The sequence below is a fragment of the Echinops telfairi genome, unplaced genomic scaffold (genome assembly GCF_000313985.2).
Source record: "Echinops telfairi isolate 266 unplaced genomic scaffold, ASM31398v2 ScPeMD7_1;HRSCAF=3_0, whole genome shotgun sequence".
In the NCBI taxonomy this organism is placed as follows: Eukaryota; Metazoa; Chordata; class Mammalia; order Afrosoricida; family Tenrecidae; genus Echinops; species Echinops telfairi.
Window position 1 is genome coordinate 16,028,483 of NW_022103896.1, and position 18,244 is coordinate 16,046,726.

At 45.7% G+C, this 18,244-nt stretch overlaps 1 protein-coding gene across 1 annotated transcript in view; it reads right to left on the minus strand.

The window, feature by feature from the left end:
• Nucleotides 1-4,879: 4,879 nt before the first annotated feature.
• FAM91A1 (family with sequence similarity 91 member A1) overlaps nucleotides 4,880-18,244 on the minus strand; it is a 21,784-nt gene continuing 8,419 nt past the window's right edge. The window contains exons 8-17 of the mRNA XM_004697401.3: nucleotides 17,742-17,874; nucleotides 16,578-16,726; nucleotides 15,451-15,585; nucleotides 15,212-15,325; nucleotides 13,678-13,750; nucleotides 12,077-12,226; nucleotides 11,410-11,514; nucleotides 10,835-10,958; nucleotides 10,039-10,108; nucleotides 4,880-7,229 (exon numbers count right to left, since the gene is read on the minus strand). Coding sequence (XP_004697458.1) covers nucleotides 7,044-7,229; nucleotides 10,039-10,108; nucleotides 10,835-10,958; nucleotides 11,410-11,514; nucleotides 12,077-12,226; nucleotides 13,678-13,750; nucleotides 15,212-15,325; nucleotides 15,451-15,585; nucleotides 16,578-16,726; nucleotides 17,742-17,874 — 1,239 coding nt within the window. The 3' untranslated portion in view covers nucleotides 4,880-7,043. The remainder of the gene's footprint in view (nucleotides 7,230-10,038; nucleotides 10,109-10,834; nucleotides 10,959-11,409; nucleotides 11,515-12,076; nucleotides 12,227-13,677; nucleotides 13,751-15,211; nucleotides 15,326-15,450; nucleotides 15,586-16,577; nucleotides 16,727-17,741; nucleotides 17,875-18,244) is intronic.

Here is an 18,244-nt window from a genome sequence, read left to right on the forward strand (position 1 = left end):
TATTTCAGAGCATCGCGGGCCACCAGTTTGACACCCCTGGTGTCAACCAAAGCCATAGCTTTGCTGTGCTGGCTAAATCAAACACCCTCCCTTAGGTAACAGGCACTCCACTTATTTGGAAGCCTTCACTCTGTATTCCATCACTTACAGGTGTACAATCCCTTTGGCTATACTCAGATGGATTCAAAAGTCCTGCAACTTCCCTTTTTCATGTACTATTTTATTGCAGATATCTTTCATTAGTACTTAATTTTTAGAAATGGGTATTAATCTAAAAGAAAAAAAACTAACCACTGAGTTGATTGCGACTCACAGTGACCCTGTAAGCCCAAACAAAAAAAAACTCATTGCCATCAAGTCGTTGCCAAATCATAGCGACCCTACAGGACAGAATAGACCCGCCCCTGTGAATTCCTGAGACTGTAACTGTTGACGTGAGTAGTAAACCCCATCTCTGTCCCAGGAAGCAGCTCGTGGTACCAAACCACAGACCTTGGGAATCCCAGACCAACTGGTAACCACTAAGTCATCAGGGCTCCTAAGGCCATTGGGAAACTGCCCTATGGTTTCCAAGGGCGTAATCTTTACAGAAGCTAAATCTATATTCCCCCCACCCCCACCCTCCAAGAGTGGCTGTGTTCAAAACACCAACTTTAGTTGGCAGCGCAGTGCTTAACCACTACATCACTAGGGCTCCTGAGAAATGACTATAAACCGAAAAACCAAACTCACGGCCAGAGTCCATTCTGACTCGTGGTGACCCTACAGAAACGGGCTTAGTCATTTTACTTTGTTAACACTCCACTGAAGAACGACATTGTCTTTTAGGAGGGGGGGTGGGTTGAAGTGCTTTGCTATTTTAAACCACAGTGTAATGAACATCTCATATATGTGTGCATAGATTTCTAACAAGTGCATTCTAAGGGTCATGTCATTGCATCAAAGGACGTGGTGTGTCTTCAGTCACAGTACTACTGCATCTTTCTCCAGGAGAGCACCTGAGGATCTCGAACTGCTGATCTTGCAGTTAGCAGCCCACCTCCTAACCACTCCGCCACAGGAACACTAGCCCCTGGAAAAGGGCGCCAGGCTTGGTAAAGCAGGTCAGCAAATAAAAAGCCCTGGACAAGGGCGAGCACACGGCAACACAGGGCTGAAACACAATCACGGTGAGGAGGGTGCGGGACTGGGCGGCGCTGCCCTGTTGCGCATGCGTCACGGAGTTGGAAGCGACTCCGCAGCACCTGAGTCACATATGGGTGATTTCAGTCAGGAAAGAAGCCAGGCCCCAAATGGTATAATGTGTATCATTTATGCAGCATCCTGGAAAAGGGATGGAAAACTACCAAGTGTCTGGGAAGGGTTGGGGGAAAGAAAATAGTTGGGAATTAAGGGGCCACATGGGGTAAAAGTTAGGGTGAAGGTACTGTTCTGGGTAGTTCTGGCTGGGGGATCCAGAACTATGCACTGGTCAAAACCCACAGTGATGTTCCCTGAACCACAATTTAAACCAGGATGTCCATCAATCAGATGAAGTGCAGTGTGACAAATGGAGCCAATTGTATTCTAAGTGGATGATCCAAAAGCCATGAAGGCAGTGGGGGAAAGGGAGCTGGCCTACATACTCTGGAAAACTTTTCTATTTTGACAGGTAAGACCAATAACCAAAAATCCCTTAAGCTCTCTCACCCATTTGCCCATCTTGTTTCTCACTGGGGTGTGACTTAGCTATTCTGAAATTACTTTGAACACCACTGAGATTGTAGATGAAGGGGGCCGGGATGGTCATGGTCAGAAGTTAAAGCGAGGTGAGGTGGAAGAGTAGAAGGAATTGGAGGGTTGAGACCTGAACACTGAAGAACAATTTAACATATGTAAAATAAGAGTTTTTCTTTCTGAGTGCTATAGGTAGGTTTATTGTGCCAACCTGGCAAATAGGAATATGTGGGATTAATAAGGTCGCAGTTTGATTGGAGGGCAATGAGATAAATGGCTCGGCAGGCCCCAACTCTCTCTTGCTCTCTGGTGAGACCAGCTTGCGGCTACTAGCTCTCTGCCTTAACGTGTGAGCTGCACTACCTGTGGGGCTGCCAACCCATGGATCGTGTCGCTAAAGCTTGAGGTTCCTTTGAGACCTGCTTCACCACGCTGCTGGTGTGTACATCACTTGAGCTTGGGACTGTCTGATCCTGTCGTCTTGCTGGTGACCTGGCCTGCTGTTTGCTGTCTGTGGCCAGACTGACTTCATTGCCCTATGGAAGATTCAGCTGACTGCTTCCTTGACCCTAGACCCAGCGGCCCTCCTGAGTTGAAGGACTTCCAGTATATTAACTGTTCCACAAAAGTGAGTTGAACTGAGCCCTCTGTACTGCTGTGTGGACTAATTGCTGTTATATTTTTTCATGCTGTATATATCCACACACGCACACACACACACATATATATATAATCATATATGTCCTGCTTTTCTCTAGAGAACCCCGTCTAACACACTGAGTTTGATAATTATACATGCACACACATAAATACAAAACAGTCAAGTGGATTCTGACTCACAGCAACTCTATGGGGTTCCCAACCTCTATGGGAACAGACAGCTTCATCCTGCTCTTGAGACTGGTGGGTTTGAATTGCTGACCATGGTAAGCACTTATTCCACAAAGCTAACAGGGCTGGCATGCTCTCTCCATACTCACACAATATACAGACACACACACACACACACACACACAAGCTACGTATGCACACAGACTACATAAATGCAATCATACATATATAGCATATTTATGTTCACATATATATTTCTGAGCTCAACTTGCTGAAAAGTTCAGGTGAGAAGCAGGAACACTGGGCACATCCAATGCTCATTTCTTCATTTCAAAACACCATTCTCCAATAAAAGGAAGCAGGGCTCCTTGGAGAAATTATCAACTATGCAGCGGGGCTGAGGACAAACCTGCAGTGCCAGGAAGTAAGAAAATGTCCCCTCCCCAAACGAGGCTACAGCAGGCCAAAAGGGCAGAGGCAACAACCTGGACAGTCTCTCAAAGGCCAAAGCTGGAACAATGTACGCAATGAAAGAGCCTTATTAGATGGCAACTGAAGAGCCATGCACCTGTGCCAAGAGGACTAGACGACCACATGCATGGGAGGGAGACCTTTCCTTAAAAGCACTCCAGATAACACAGTGTAGTATTCCTTCCTGTGATCCTCAGGGTTTTGTGCCAACATGGCACCCTTAAGATATAGGTGGAGTTTAGCCTGCCAAACAGGTCACAGTTTGAAGACCTCGTTTGGAGGTGCCATGGAGACAAATGGTTCTCTGCTTCACCTTCCTACTGGCAAGCCAGACCCCTGGAGATGTGTCCACCACAATTGGACCCACAAGACTTTTCACCCATCAGCCTGTGGTATTCCAGCGTTTTGCATTATTGCATGCTACTGCATGAGTCTGAAAAGGGATTTATGGACTAGTACCACACTTGGGGACTTGATCTGGACCAGGCTGGGATGTTTTCCTTATATATAATTACTTCTTAATATAAAGCTTTCTCTTACACGAGAGCCACTGAGTATGTTTCTCTAGTCATCCCAACCTGCCACACACACACCCTATCCCACCTTCAGTGTGGGCCTAGTGACTCATCAGTACAGACACTGGGAGAAATCTGAGTGGAGGAGCCTAGCAGACAAGAACACCCACAACAGTGAAAGGCCACCAGCCGTAACACAACCGCCACCAAGCACCCGGTGACACATGGGAGCGTCTGGCACCCATTGTGTGCTTGCCATTGAAGGACCACCTCAACCTAATGCCAAGAAAGCATCAGATCCACCCGCAGAGTGAAATCCCACACAATAAGGGACGAGCACTCTCCACAGCACCAGTCAGGAGGACACGGGGAGTGTTATGGGCTCAGAGACGGACTGGTGACGGACTGTCGTGTGATGTCCCGGGCTGGTTCTTAGACTGGGAGGAGGACACCATAGGAACACAGGAGACGACCAAGTAAAGTCTACTGGTTAGTCAACAGTGCCACCTCAACGCCCATTCCTCCGCTCAGACAAATGTGCACGGTGTGATCATTAGAGCAGCTCGGTGCAGGGTCCACGAAACACCTCCGGACTACTTCTGTAATTAATGTTCCTGGAATTCTACAATCGTTCCAAAATAAGCATATACATTTTATGCAGTTACTATTTTTATAATTTATATACTACTTATATACTTGTATACTTATGAAAATGCACAGAAATATGGCCAAACTTAAAGGCTTAAAAGAGCCTTCTGAAAGATTCTACGCATTTCAACCATAACTTGATCAACAGCACAGTTTATTTGTAAACATGTTATGTGTGTCAATCATCAAACTGACATTTCGATACACTTCATTGTGTAATATTAACATCATACCAGAAACAGCTCACTGGACTCACTCTCAGTTTTGGTACTTTAAAAAGCTTTAAATATAAATGGTTTGAAACGCTGAACATAAAAAAGAGACATAAGCAGTAAAGAAGTTAACCAAAAACATCAAAAAATAGAAACCAGCACCACCACCCCACCCCTTCAAAAAGGAAATGCAAAACCATCTGATGACTTATTTTTACAAACAAGACAGTGTCAGGTGACCGCACTTTTAGAAGACGGAGACCCAGCTGCACTTCTCTAGGCCCATCTGTGCGGTGCCTCAACCGCTCGGGCTTCCCAGCCCTTTTCCACGTCTGCCCTTCTCTCCCTCCACTTCTGAAGACTCTGAGGTTTCCACCGACACCGAGGGGGCCGCAGGGGCAGGGAGGAAGTGGCACAAAGGCAAATGAAATCACGTATTACACCTGTGCGCGCGTGCGCACACACACACACACACACACACAGAAATCAGTTAAGAATATTTAATGAATCTTCTTTGGCAAATAACAAAGTTTATATTCTAACTTCACCTTTTTGTTGAACTGGGTCAACACTTTTAATTCCAGCGATACATTTTTACAGGCGTAACACAGGAAGGAAGCAGACCACCTCACAAAGCTGAGCAGAGGAGCGGCGATGACGGGGACTCTGCGCAACTTCCCATGTGGAGTGCCCGCCGGACATGGACGCCGAGAGGTTCATTTTCCCTGTCTCCTGCTCCGCGCTGGAGCTGACCCCGTGTTTAAAACTCCTTCCTCGAGTATCCATGATCAGACTAGGTTCTATGTTGTGCCCATAGGAAACATAGCAGCCAATTGACTCTCAGATTTTAAACTTTAAATTCACCAACCATGGGTGCACTGCAGACGGCCATTCTTTATTAGTGTTGGTCACTCCACTGGACGCAGGGTGGCTGATGCATGAGTAAATAAAACAAGTAGTGCTGACCAGCACAAAGCCAATGGAAAGGAGCTTAGAGAGCCCTTATCCAAAGAAGCACTTCACAGCCTTCAGCTGAGAACCTGTAAGAGTTACATACATACCTAATAGTACTCGGAATGTGCATCATCAGTCATTGGAAAAATAAATGCGTGATTCACAGTCATAAGAAATTACTTTAATATTAGTATACATTTCTCCCAATACAGACATACATTTTTAACATACACTAGGCTTCTACCTCATGGCAGACAAAGGAGAAAACCAACCGTTAACAGCATTTATCCCAAACCCAGTGTTGGCGCTGCCACTGGAAGCCTGGTCCAAAATATGCAATTCTCTAGATAGGCTAGGGTACCGAATACATGGTTATGTTAACAGTTTTAAGAAAGGTGTATCTTTCCAAAAGTATACTCAATACACAAAAAGAGATCTAAAAACAACCAAACAAAAAATAATGAGCAAAAATGTTTTAGTTATAACATTCCCAAACATTCTAAAGTTTGAAGTGTTTTAGCTATAAATTGCTTGACCAGCTAGCTTGGTTACAGTTTTTACTAGCAGACAATTAGTACTCTAGAGAGGTGCTACGCTAAACTATAATACTGCACAAACCTCCTAAGGAAGGCAACTGGAGAAGTCTAAAAAGTGATTTTTAATTACTCGAATTAACATCTGAGGTACTAAAAGAATCAGTGACCCAGGCAACACGGTAGAAACTACTGAGGAATTGTTCAATTTGTCTTCATCATGTTCTTCCAGAACTATCCACACACGGTTAAGATCCAGATTGCTTACAAGGTGACCTTCAGAGTAGGTGTGTCACTAGTCTTGATCAGAAGACCTTGGTGCCCTCAGTGAAATGCTGCCCTGAATCACACAACTCTTGATTTAAAAACATCAAACTCCACTTCCACACTAGTCATTGGTACAGTTAATACACATTCTGTAGCCACAGCTACCAGGAGATGAGACAAGGAAAAACAAAACAAACCCAAACTCTTTTCCCACAAAGACTCTATGAAAAATACAGAGTCTGAAGGGAGTGACAACAGAAATCCACATAAAGACATTGCTTAAAAATCAAAAGTTTCCCCAAGCTTTTCATGAGATGTGAATGAATCGTTCCAACCTCATACACCACTGTGCCCTGTGCTGACTCCACAGCCAACACTGTTCACCCGGCAGACCCACGTGACAGCCACCCCCAAGTACTCGGAATGCCTTTCCACACTGCGTGTGTGCGGTCTGACAAGTCTGCTGAATTTTCCCAGAAAGAGTTCCTTCTCTTCCCACGATTCCCCAGAGTATAAGTAACAAAATAGAAAATTAAACAAGGTCCATGTCTGATAAACTAACAATATAAAATTACCATTGCAATATCATAGGGACTGCTTATGAACATTAACAGTCATCACATAGCTGGTAGAGTCGACCCTCGGGTTCTAGAAAAGAAATGCAGATTGTCTCAAGGTAAAAAAACACAGCACTGACTGCGAAACAGCTCTTCCTTGCATCAGGGTGTGCAGTGCTGAACATCGCTTAGCACACAGTCCCCCGCCCCCTGGCCTGCACCTGCCACTGATGCAGGAAGGCCGCGGCGGCGGCGGCGGCATTCTAGTGGCCGGCCCTGGAAAGCTAAAGCTCAGAAAGCAAAAGGCAGAACGTGTGAGCAACAAAGGCGGGGACCAGATTATTGCAAGTGGAGGTTAGCGATAAGAAGTGAGGAAGGAGACCGTCCACTCCACTCCGACAGGATCCCGTCTTTAAACATTAAGTTCTTGGCAGGAAGCGGAACTCCTGCGTCGGCATTGGATGGCTGTGAAAGCAAGCTTGGGAAACTGGCCTCTGTATGGATGTCCAGAGTTGAAGCACCTTCCTGAAAGACCAAGAAACAGGGAGAACATTCTAGAGTCAGCACTTGAGGAAGAAACGCACAACTAACCAGAGAGGTGGGCCCTGGGGAGCAGAGAAACGACACTTTCCCTTACAGATCCCATGGAAGTAGAAGGCGCTTAATTAGAGGGTCATGAAAAGGGGTAACAGAATTTTTACATTTATTTACTCTTGTAACATGTCTTGTAAGAGTCTCCAAATGTTTCTTTGTTTGCCTTTTTCTAAGACTCTGCACAACATACTGGTACAGTTAGCGTGTAATAAACCCACCTGAATTAGGGACACATTCCCAGAACTCACTTGACTTCTACAACAGTCTCTGAATTGACCTCACTTCTCCTCAAGTCCTTCCTAACCTCGCCGCCAAACTGCAACTCGAGTCACCCGTGGAACAGCTACTCAGAAGCCCCATGCCTCTCTCCACCTCAGTACAAAGCCCACACCCTTTCACACTGCCCACTGTGCCGGCTGGCCTCCCCACCTCACCTGTGTTTCCTGGGCAGCCCACACTGGCACCAATGCCTCGGTCTCTGGTGATTTCCCAACATAGCAGCTCTGCACCTAGCAAGCCCTGCCTGGTACCCTTTACCGACCTTTAGGTCTCAGCATAGATATAATCTCAGCATCACCCCTTTTTAAATTAGGTCAGCCTTTGGATCCCTCATCTGAGTTCCACTCTTCATGCGCTATTGAAATCTGTGCTCATTTTAACACTAGGTTTATGGGCATTTTCTATATAACTACCATCAAATTGACTATGAGCAAAACAGCATTTTCTTTAAAAAATAGCTTATTACAGGCACGTACATATGTAAATATAATGAGGATGTGGTAATAGATTTATGTGCACATATTTATACATTTAGTATTAAGGTAGCAGATGGACTTTGGGCCTCTACTCAAGTACTCCCTCGATGCAAGAACACTTTGTTCTAATAAACTGGCATTCTATGATGCTCACCTTCCTGACACGATCACTGAAGACAAATGTGTGCATAAGCAAATGTGAAGAAAGCTAATGGTGCCTGGCTATCAAAGGCTATAGCGTCTAGGGTCTTAAAGGCTTGAAGGTAAACAAGCGGCCATCTAGCTCAGAAGCAACAAGGCCCACATGGAAGAAATACACCAGCCTGTGTGATCACGAGGGTGTCAAAGGGATCAGTTATCTGCATCAAGGTATCCTATCACTGGGAATGAAAGGATTGGGGACCCAAAGCCCATCTGTAGGCAACTGGACATCCCCTTACAGAAGGGTCACACGAGAAACGAGCCAGTCAGGGTGCAGTGTAGCAATGATGAAACATACAACGTTCCTCTAGTTCTTTAATGCCCTCCCCCACCCACCACCACCACCACTATCATGATCCCAATTCTACCTTACAAATCTGGCTAGACCAGAGCATGTACACTGGTACAGATAGGAACTGGAAACACAGGGAATCCAGGACAGATGAACCCCTCAGAAGCAGTGGTGAGAGTGGCAATACTGGGAGGGTGGAGGGAAGGTGGGGTAGAAAGGGGGAACTGATCACAAGGATCTTCATATAACCCCCTCCCTGGAGGACGAACAGACAACAGAAAAGTGAGTGAAGGGAGATGTTGGACAGTGTAAGACATGGCAAAATGATAACAATTTATAAATTATCAAGGGTTCATGAGGGAGAAGGGTAGGAGGAAGGAGAAAAAATGAGGCGTCGATACCAAGGGCTTAAGTAGAAAAAAATGTTTTGAGAATGATGAGGGAAACAAATGTACAAATGTGCTTGACACAATGGATGGATGGATGGAGTGTGATGAGCGTTGTACGAGATCCCAATAAAATGATTTAAAAAAATTTTTTAAACATAATTATACACTAGTAACTTATAAATGAAACTATGTGATACCATATATTTATATAAAATTATACAACATTTGAGATATTGGGTTGGAAGTATTGTAAGGACCGCTTGGGTCAGTAAGGCAGTCTCTATATTTGATGTTTACTTTCTAAGAACTTTTTGACTACATTTATATTGATTACTGAAGTAATGCTTTCGTGAATGAGACAGATTTACTGGGATTATCATTCAATTTCCCGTCATGTCAAATTGATGCAGGTTCAGAGAGATCGGTCAACCACTAAGAGAATTTAGAGATTAGAAGAGTTAGAAAAAAATTAATTTGGATATATGTGCATACATCGTAAGAGGTAAATAAAAGCAATTTCTGGGATTTTCGCTGTGGACATCGAAATGTGTCAAAATGGCATGCCCGTGAGCCTCGTGCTAATGATGACTGACTGACTCACGGGCCATCAGCACCGCACGCGCCTCACAAACCAGTGCTTCCCCAGCACCTGGCACAGGGCCTCTGGCACAAGGAGCAACTTGCAGCGTGAATGAATGGCGCATGGAAACAAAATCCACAACTCCTGGAAGTTTCCTAAAGCCAGAATGGAAATTCTGAACAGGAACTTCTGCTCCATTTGAACGATCTCATCTCTACCTCCACCCCAGGTCCCGAAGACTCGAGCCCAGGCAGACAGGAGCACAAGCTACTCCCAGTGGAGACTCCCTGCCTCGCTGGCCCCTGGCCACCTCTACACACTGGGCTTACTGATACTCAGACACAGAGCAAGAACTTTCCACTCAGAAGGGGTGGCCAGAGACACCATGCGCACGGCCCTCAACTTGCCTGCATCCCAGAGACTTTACTTATAAACCACATGCAGTGTTCCACTGTTGAGAGAAGCCAAAATCTAACGGGGACATGTCTATAGCACTAGAAACACCACTGAATTTTCTCGTTACCTGGAATGAGTGAACAAAGTTCAGGACTTGTAGAGAGAGTTTTCTACTGGAATGTAAGAGGTTTTGAAGGCTGAAAAAAAAAAGGGGGTATAATGACAAAAACTAGTATCTTCCAACAGTTTAACTTAGCTATTAAAAGTGCATTTATATTCATATACTTTTCTTAATAAATCATATAGCATTTAAAATAATAGTTCCATTGTTTCTGGCCAATGACATTTCTGCAAGGTTTCATACTAATACTGGATTAATAAAGTCAAACCTCAGGCATAGCCAAGTTCTTGTTACAAAAGGGTTATACTACTAGCAGTTAACAAATGTGACACTAAAACCTTCTAAAACAAGGACTTAAGGCCTCGGAGAGATGGCAACTACCCCATCATCAAGCATTCAAATCAATTCAGAATACAGCCTGAGAAACACTAACACCCATCACCTCACTTAAATCTTCTAATTTGAAAATATGTAAATTGCTAATGATCATCATGGTGTCCTTTAAAACTCTACAGTAAGTGTTCATATAAGCAAGCCCATTTCACCATCACCTCACTGAAACAGGGTAAAGAAGTTTATATACTATTAATTAAAATTCTTAAACCACATGCCCAAAATGTATCCATGTGCCTTTTTTCTGATATCCCAAACGTAACCCCCTTTAAACTAGTCATTTCTATCCAACCGACAAGTCTATGTAACTGCTCTGTGTAGATAAAAGGAAGTCAGATTCATGAACTACAGGGAGTTTTAAAACCGAGTGGATGCGGATAAAACGATGACAGTGACCATAAACTCTCACCTCTCTTTTCTGCAAAGGCCATGTGTAGCAATTTTCCGGCACACTTTCCGGTTTAGCTCAGAACTGAACAGGGGAATTCCAAAGCACAGCTCAAGAGGAACCCAATCAGCTTCAGCTGTGGCGCCTACAGAAGGACACATGGACGCATTGCTCCAGCCACACCTGCATTATGTCCTGCACACACACGACTGGGCACCACAGCAGCCTCCTGCCCGGTGACCCTCCACCAATGCGCTGGGCAGGGGGCTCACGAGGGACCATGGAATCTCAGACGGGGGAATATTTTTGAGTCTGTACGTTTCCCACAAGAAAGCACAATGCATTCTGCAGACATGTAGAGTGAGCTTTTCACTGCAGGTCATCCATCCACACGATGGGAAAGAGGACGGGGCACTTAACCCAGGAATGGTGACAGAAGCCAGTACTATGTTCACGTCAGATTTTCACAGGACTTTTTGGAATACACCAAAAGTTTCTATATAATTTTTAAAATGCCCACATAGAAAATAAAAACAGACCGATACATCCAAATGAGCAGAACAGTTACCATTCAGAACTCAGTCCCAAAACCTTACCAGAGCTCGACTTTGTCGCTGTATCTAGAGGGACTTCCTCAATGACCATTTCAAAGGACTCGGTGCTCCCGTTTACGTCTGAGCTTGAAGCCAAATCAGGTTCCCCTTAGAGAGACGTCAGAGGGAGAAAAAGAAAGAAATCAGAGGACACGTACACGCTGCCCGGGTTCAGACGATCAGCACAGATGGCCAATCAATCAGTCCTGACCGAAAGAGAACTTGGGCAACGGTAATGACAGAGAAAGACCAATGAAAGATCGTTGGCCTAAAGCCATGGGTGACACTGAACTAGGGCACTTTTGTGCTGTAGGGAACATTTGTCAACATCAGGAGACATGCCTGCACTTGATAACGGGGGAGAGAAACTACGGGTGCCCCTAGAAGCTAAATGTCCCTCAATGCATTCGACAGCCTCCCATAAGAAAGAGTCACCCAGGCTCACCATGTTCCGTGCCCACACTAGCACGGCCAGTAGTGAAGAGGCAAACACAAGTTGAGACGTTCGCCCAGATACTTAATAAAGTCTCTTAGCGGCACACCAAGGTTTGGTTTAAGCCACTTCTCTGTGTCTTCCAGTGTCAAACCCCATGAAAATGTACCAATCAGCAAATAAAGATCATGCTAAACTGAAAACCATCTTCACCCAAAGAACCCAGCACAGACTGACCTCTCTCGTCAGAAGCATCACTGAGTCTTCTGTGGACAAGCTGGCTAGTGGCATTCAGCATAGTGACGTAGCCACAGAAATGCTGCAAGTCCACTTTTTTCCTTAGTATCTTCAAGGCCTTATGAACTCCCATATTGGCACGAGTAAACTCTAAGAAGAAAGAGGAGGTGGTATCAGAGCCGAGGTAGAAGCCCTAAAGAAGCTTCCCTTAGGATCACTTTCGGACTGGTTTATCCTTCCAGCTAGCAAGGCTCATTTCAATGAAGAGACCACCTGTGGCTGCAAAAGGAGGTGCTGTGCACACTTAGTCTTCAGGAGGTCCTGCTGGATCAGTCAGCCATCAGGGCCAGGCTTTCTCCACGTGGTTCTAATCCCCTTCTGGTACTTACCTGGAGAGCTCTGACCAGGAAACATTTTAAATATATAAATTACATTAAGATGTCTTAATTTCAGAAAAAGTTAAACTATTCTTATAGAAACTAAAGCTAATGGTACACTTGCAGCCACATCGCTCATTGTTAAGCTACTCGTTCAGTCCTCATCAATGTGTGAAGTCCAATAGACGCTCCACACCCACACATGCCCTGGTGGTGCAGCGGTTAAAGCGCCTGGCTACATCACGGAAAGGTCTACAGTTGAGCCTGCGTGTGGCTCTATGGGAGGAAGATGACAGCTGGAGGCCCTGGAAATCCTGTGGGCAGTTCTCCTCTCTCCTGTAGTACTGCTCAGTCAGAACTCACTAACCAATCGGTTTGGGTCTCCCCATCACGTATGAAAATATCTTTTTTTATAATCCATACAATAGTCCTCCCAGGCAAGGAACCTATGAGTGTGTTTGAGGTTTTATAAATTCTAAGATTCCATTGTTGCTATCTTGTATCTATAGATGGACAATGATCTTTCCCCGTAAGATTTAGGATTGAATGGTAACATTAAATCAATTATGTTTAGTTGCATTTTTCCACGAACTTTTTGAAGTCCATTTCTATTTTAAAAAGACACACCCCCCCCAAAAAAAAAATATATATATAGTTAGAGATGGTAGAATAACAACTTCCTAAGCATAAAAGCTTTCCTATGCCTTGTCTTTTCTCCAATTACCTCACTGACAATAAAAAGAAACTAAAAGGCTCTGCATACAGAAAAGTTAAGCCTTCCATCTACTATCTATTTATTCTCTTCATCAACAAGGCAGACGAGCATTCCTCAAAAAGCAAAACGTATTCTCATTGTATTTATTCTGCAACAAACACCCCTGACAAAAAACCCTGTATTTTGCCAATATGCTTTACTAACAGGACAGGAAGGACCTACGGCAGAGGTGAGGAACACAGAGGCGACAGACTGGATGAGGCCCTGGAACCAGCAATACCAGTTAACACCACACGCCCTCCCCAAAGAGCAGCATCGCCAGCCAGCGCACCAGGGATGAGTTCTCAAGGGTTGAGCACTATGGCCCTCAGATGGTTATCAATGTCCCAGTGATTAGTTCCCCACTCCTGCCCTGAAACTTACAAGATCTTTTTTCCACCAAACCTGTCATGTTTAATGATAAAGGAGTCAACAGAATATACTTTTCATACAATTGGCAAGTAAGGTACCTCCTTGTAGTTCTGTTTCATCAAATGGAAATGGTATCTGGATCGTTTCTCCTGTCCCATGCAAACCATGGCCCTACACAGGAAAGCACGAGGGAAAGATTTTAAGAAAAAACCTGTATTTCTAATACAGAGATGCAAGCGATGAGTAAGACTGTACACTTCATATCCCACACTAATACTCTTCTCAGATGCTTTCCAACCATTTCCAATTTTTCTCTTCAGCAAGCAAAGGTATCTTCTGAGTACAGGAGGGAGTCAAGAAGTAACGTGCTGAGAGTCCAGTATTACACGCACAGGTGTACTTTAAACAGAACTGTTTAAACATGTCTCTGCAGTGCGATGGTTGCAGACCAATTCTCTCAGTAATACACAGATGTGTCTTAGGCTCAGTAGGGTGTCTTAAAAAAAAGGCCCGATTAAATTCAAAACACAATGACAACTGCCTTCCAGGATCCCACAGGGGCCATCTTGAGAGATTTATTTCAAAGGACAGTGGAGATCACAGGGACTTTTACGACAGTTTTAAGAAAACTGAAAACTGCATTGGGAAGTTGAGCCAGGAATCCCCGCCCTCCCCACCCCCCAAAAAATCAGGACAATGCACTTGTTCATTCTTCAAGGATGGACCTATCAGAATTTCATTGGGAAACCTTCCCCCTTCCACCCTCTAGCCCCAGTATTGCCCTTCAGACTCTTTGTTCCACAACTCAGCACTCAAAAGAAATAGGCCTTCAGTGCCCGAGGAGGGCAAATTGCCGTTCTACATGGCGAACACTTCTGGGAAGGGCTGGAGGGCAGAAGTGCATAGCGCTAGAGGAGGCTTTGTGAGAAACAACAGCTTCACACTCCCAAAGTTTTGTTTACAGAGGTTTCTATGGTTCTGTAGCAATACTTCCTGGCTGACCCGTATACAAGGTCAGCACACTCCAGGGCCTGGCTACTATGCCAGACTCATCTCTGACTTGGACTTGAATGGTCAGAGCTCTTCAGGAGAACTCCTCTTTTTTTTTTTTTTCGGTTTCTTACAGAAAAAGGCAAACTCCAGAAAACTATCATTTGCCAATACTTTTTACTGGCAGGATGGTAAGAACCTACAATGTCAAAGAATTTCTCAGACTAGACAACTCTTGAAAGGCAGAAAACAGAGCAGTGTCTGCTTAGCCCAAGGACGAGGCAAGTGAAAGTTTCTGAGGCTAAGAAAATGTTTTTGCTTTGTAAATGGACTGTGCTGAAGGTTGCAAACATCTGTGCAGTCACAAAAAGCCCTGATTTGTCCACATTAAAGTAGTTAATTATATGGTGAGTAAATCACAGCACAATTAAAAGGCTTGTGTTTAAATGGTCACACAGTGAGCAAAAGACAAAGCTGGAATTCAATCAGGGTTCTAACTTCAACGTCCATCCCACTAGACAAAGGGCCGGAAGAAGTCCAAGATCTCAACTCCCGTGCGGTTCAGCTTTAGGAACGTCAGCTGACCGACAAACTGTAACCTACAAAGGAAAAGGCGGTCCATGTACAACACAGGAGGAGCACCTGGATTAAAACCGCAGAGTGTGTTAACGCGTCATTCAGCATGGTGAGCACGTTCGACGTGGGGACAACTCCGGGATCGTGACCCCAAGATGTTATCAGTAATCGGTCATAGCCCTGTGGAAAGAGAGACAGGAAACCTATGTGGTGCAGAAACAGGAAAAAACATCCGTCACACTGATCTCCAATACCGACCCTCCTCACGAGTGAAAAATAGCAACAGTGAAACACCCACAGCATACCTGGAATATGTCTGGCAGTTTTCGAAGCCTTGTACCTTTGGACAGTAAGAGAGACGGTGGTCCTTGCCCGGTGATGTGGTAAATGTACAGTTTGAACCAGACAGAACTGACTTCGGGGATAGCCGGTCCAATATGCTACAATGAGAAAACAGGCGAGATAGAGCATTAACAATAGATCAGAGTAGTGACCTTAATTTCTATGATTCTTATGAAAATGGACTTGAAATACTCTCCGCAGGGAATTTCCATTTTGTACTGGAATTGAGGAAAGGTTGCTAGGTGCAGGGACATAGGAGTGAATGAATCTGGACCTCACTGCTCAGCATGACCTGGTGGTTCCCAACTGCTGACCGTGTGGTTAGCAACCTAATGCATAACCAACAACACACCATGAAGGCACCTGGAAAATGGGACAGAATACAGCAGCGGTGCTCAACCTTCCTCATGCCGCAACCTTTCATACAGTTCCTCGTGCTGTGGTGACCCCCCCAACCATCAAATTATTTTTGTTGCTACTTCATAACTGTAATTTTGCTACTGTTATGAATCAGGCGACCCCTGTGAAAGGGTCATTCGACCCCCAAAGGGGTCTCGACCCACAAGTTGAGAACCGCTGGGCTGCAGTGTTCTTGCCAAGTGCATACATACACCACAACTGAAGGGTTGCTAAACAGAACTCTTCAAAACTAGGAGGCCAGAAGCAATTGTCACATATAAACTCAAGTCTGCCAGACAAGGAAAGTTTGAACTTTCAGGCACAATATTTTCTTTTTGGCATACTTAGCATCCCAGCCGCGTTTCTTTGAACAACTTTCCTAGTTAAATTTATATCATCCCTCCAGGCAAGCTCGGCTTCCTTCTTAGAGTGCCCCAACCACTCCCCCTACAGCCACAGTTTAACCTGCCGTCACAAAGCACCGGGTGACACATAAATGAAATATGCCATTCTACCTTGGAAACTGAACAATAACCCTCCTCTTACAACAGCAGGAAATGCACAACTGCTTTCTGAGCCGGTGTTTGAGGACCTGGAATGTGGCAGGTGAGCCTCGGTGACACAGGCTTGTGAGAGCATCCCCCAGGCACCGTGCACGAGCTCAAGCACACCACCATCTCCGGGTCCGTACCTGGGGCGTGCAGCTGCTGATGGGCCGGATTTCATTGGTGAGCGGGGCCATGGAGACGAGCAGAGTGTAGTTCTTGTTCAGGACACGGCTGCAGGTCGCGGGGTCCAAACCCAGGAGGCTTTCACAGCGCAGGAGGTCCAGAGGGAAACCTGCGGGGAGGCCGGGCGGAGTGATAGGCGGACCCTGGGCAACGGCAGCCGTGTCAACACTCAGGATGACCCTAACCAGAGGAGCCACAGCTCTGCATATCTAACAGTGGTGGTTTCTAGGCTCGGGTCCAAAGGGCAAAAGGGCAGCAGTGCCACAAACCTCCAGGCCACAGACGAGGCCAGAACAGGCTTGCCGTCCCTGACTCCACTTCTCCATTCCCAGCCCTGGAGGAGTACTACAAAGGGGTGCCCTTGCAGCCCTCACGACCAGTGAAGCAGAACCTCGGAGGAAATCCCACCACAGCAGCACGTGGCTAGGCACCCAGCTGCTAACCAAAGGGCCCACACTCCAAGCCAGCCCACCCAGCAGCTCCACGGGAGACAGGCACGGCGGTCTGTTCACAGACTGATCATCACAGCCCAGAAACCCCCAGACCAGCTCTACTCTGTGACAACGGGACGCCATGAATCAGAATCCACCCCAGGGCTCCCGACAACCACTGCTGCACATCCAACTGAAAGTGCACACCAGGGAGACCCCATCAGAGCTGTCGGTCAGTCCTCCGTGTGTTTGCTACCCTCTGACAGGAAACCTCAGGTCTCCTCTACTGTTTCCAGGTGAAGCACTCTGACACACATGACAACAGCACCGGCTGGTAGGAGCTGATCCTTGAAGTGCTAGGCTCCCTCACCGAAACCCTGTGGACCTTTGTTCCCCCCAGAACTGATGCCTGTTCTCAATCCCATCCCACTATCGACAGGAAGACTGGCACTCCCATCCTTCATGTGGGCACCAGAGAGACTGACACCCATCAGTGGGAGTGGCGCATCAGGAAAGAGTGTGGTGATCACAACAGCTGGGCAGCATAGAAATACCACCAGCCTCCAGTTACAAACGCATCACAAAACGTATGAAAGAAGTGATGAATAGTTAAGGGAACGCGACCTGTGTGATTTCTTAGAAAGACGGGTGTTTCCTACAGTCGAGTCTTCAAAGGCAGCCTACGGGTCATACCATGGTTGGGCTGCTCCGGCTGTGAAGTTTGTGCAACTAGATCCTTGTTATGACGCAAAAACAGGATGGTGTTCCTCAGAGTCAGTGCGTGGTCAAAGTACCTCTGTGCCTCTCCTTCCCCAGTACTCTGGACCTAAACCAGGGGATAATCAGTTATGCAACAAATGCCACTCTTGGGACAATCTCTTTGATGTGTAGCTGTCCAACACAGAGACAGTGAGACATTATGAAAAAGGAATAAACCAAAACCTTGCCCATGTGCTACTGAAGCAAACATTAGCTGCCATTTCTGGATGGCTTTCCAATCTATGACCTCTATCGGGACAGTCGGTCACGCCAGCAGGTGAAACTAGCTGTGGCCATTTCAGCAGGTGAGGCGTGCTCAATGACACCACCAGCATCCTAGAAACGATGCAATTCACATCCGCCCCAGAGGACTCAGAGGGAGTGATTAACATAAAACCCAAACCAGTTTATTCAGAGAAGTCCTCCAACCTAAGGTG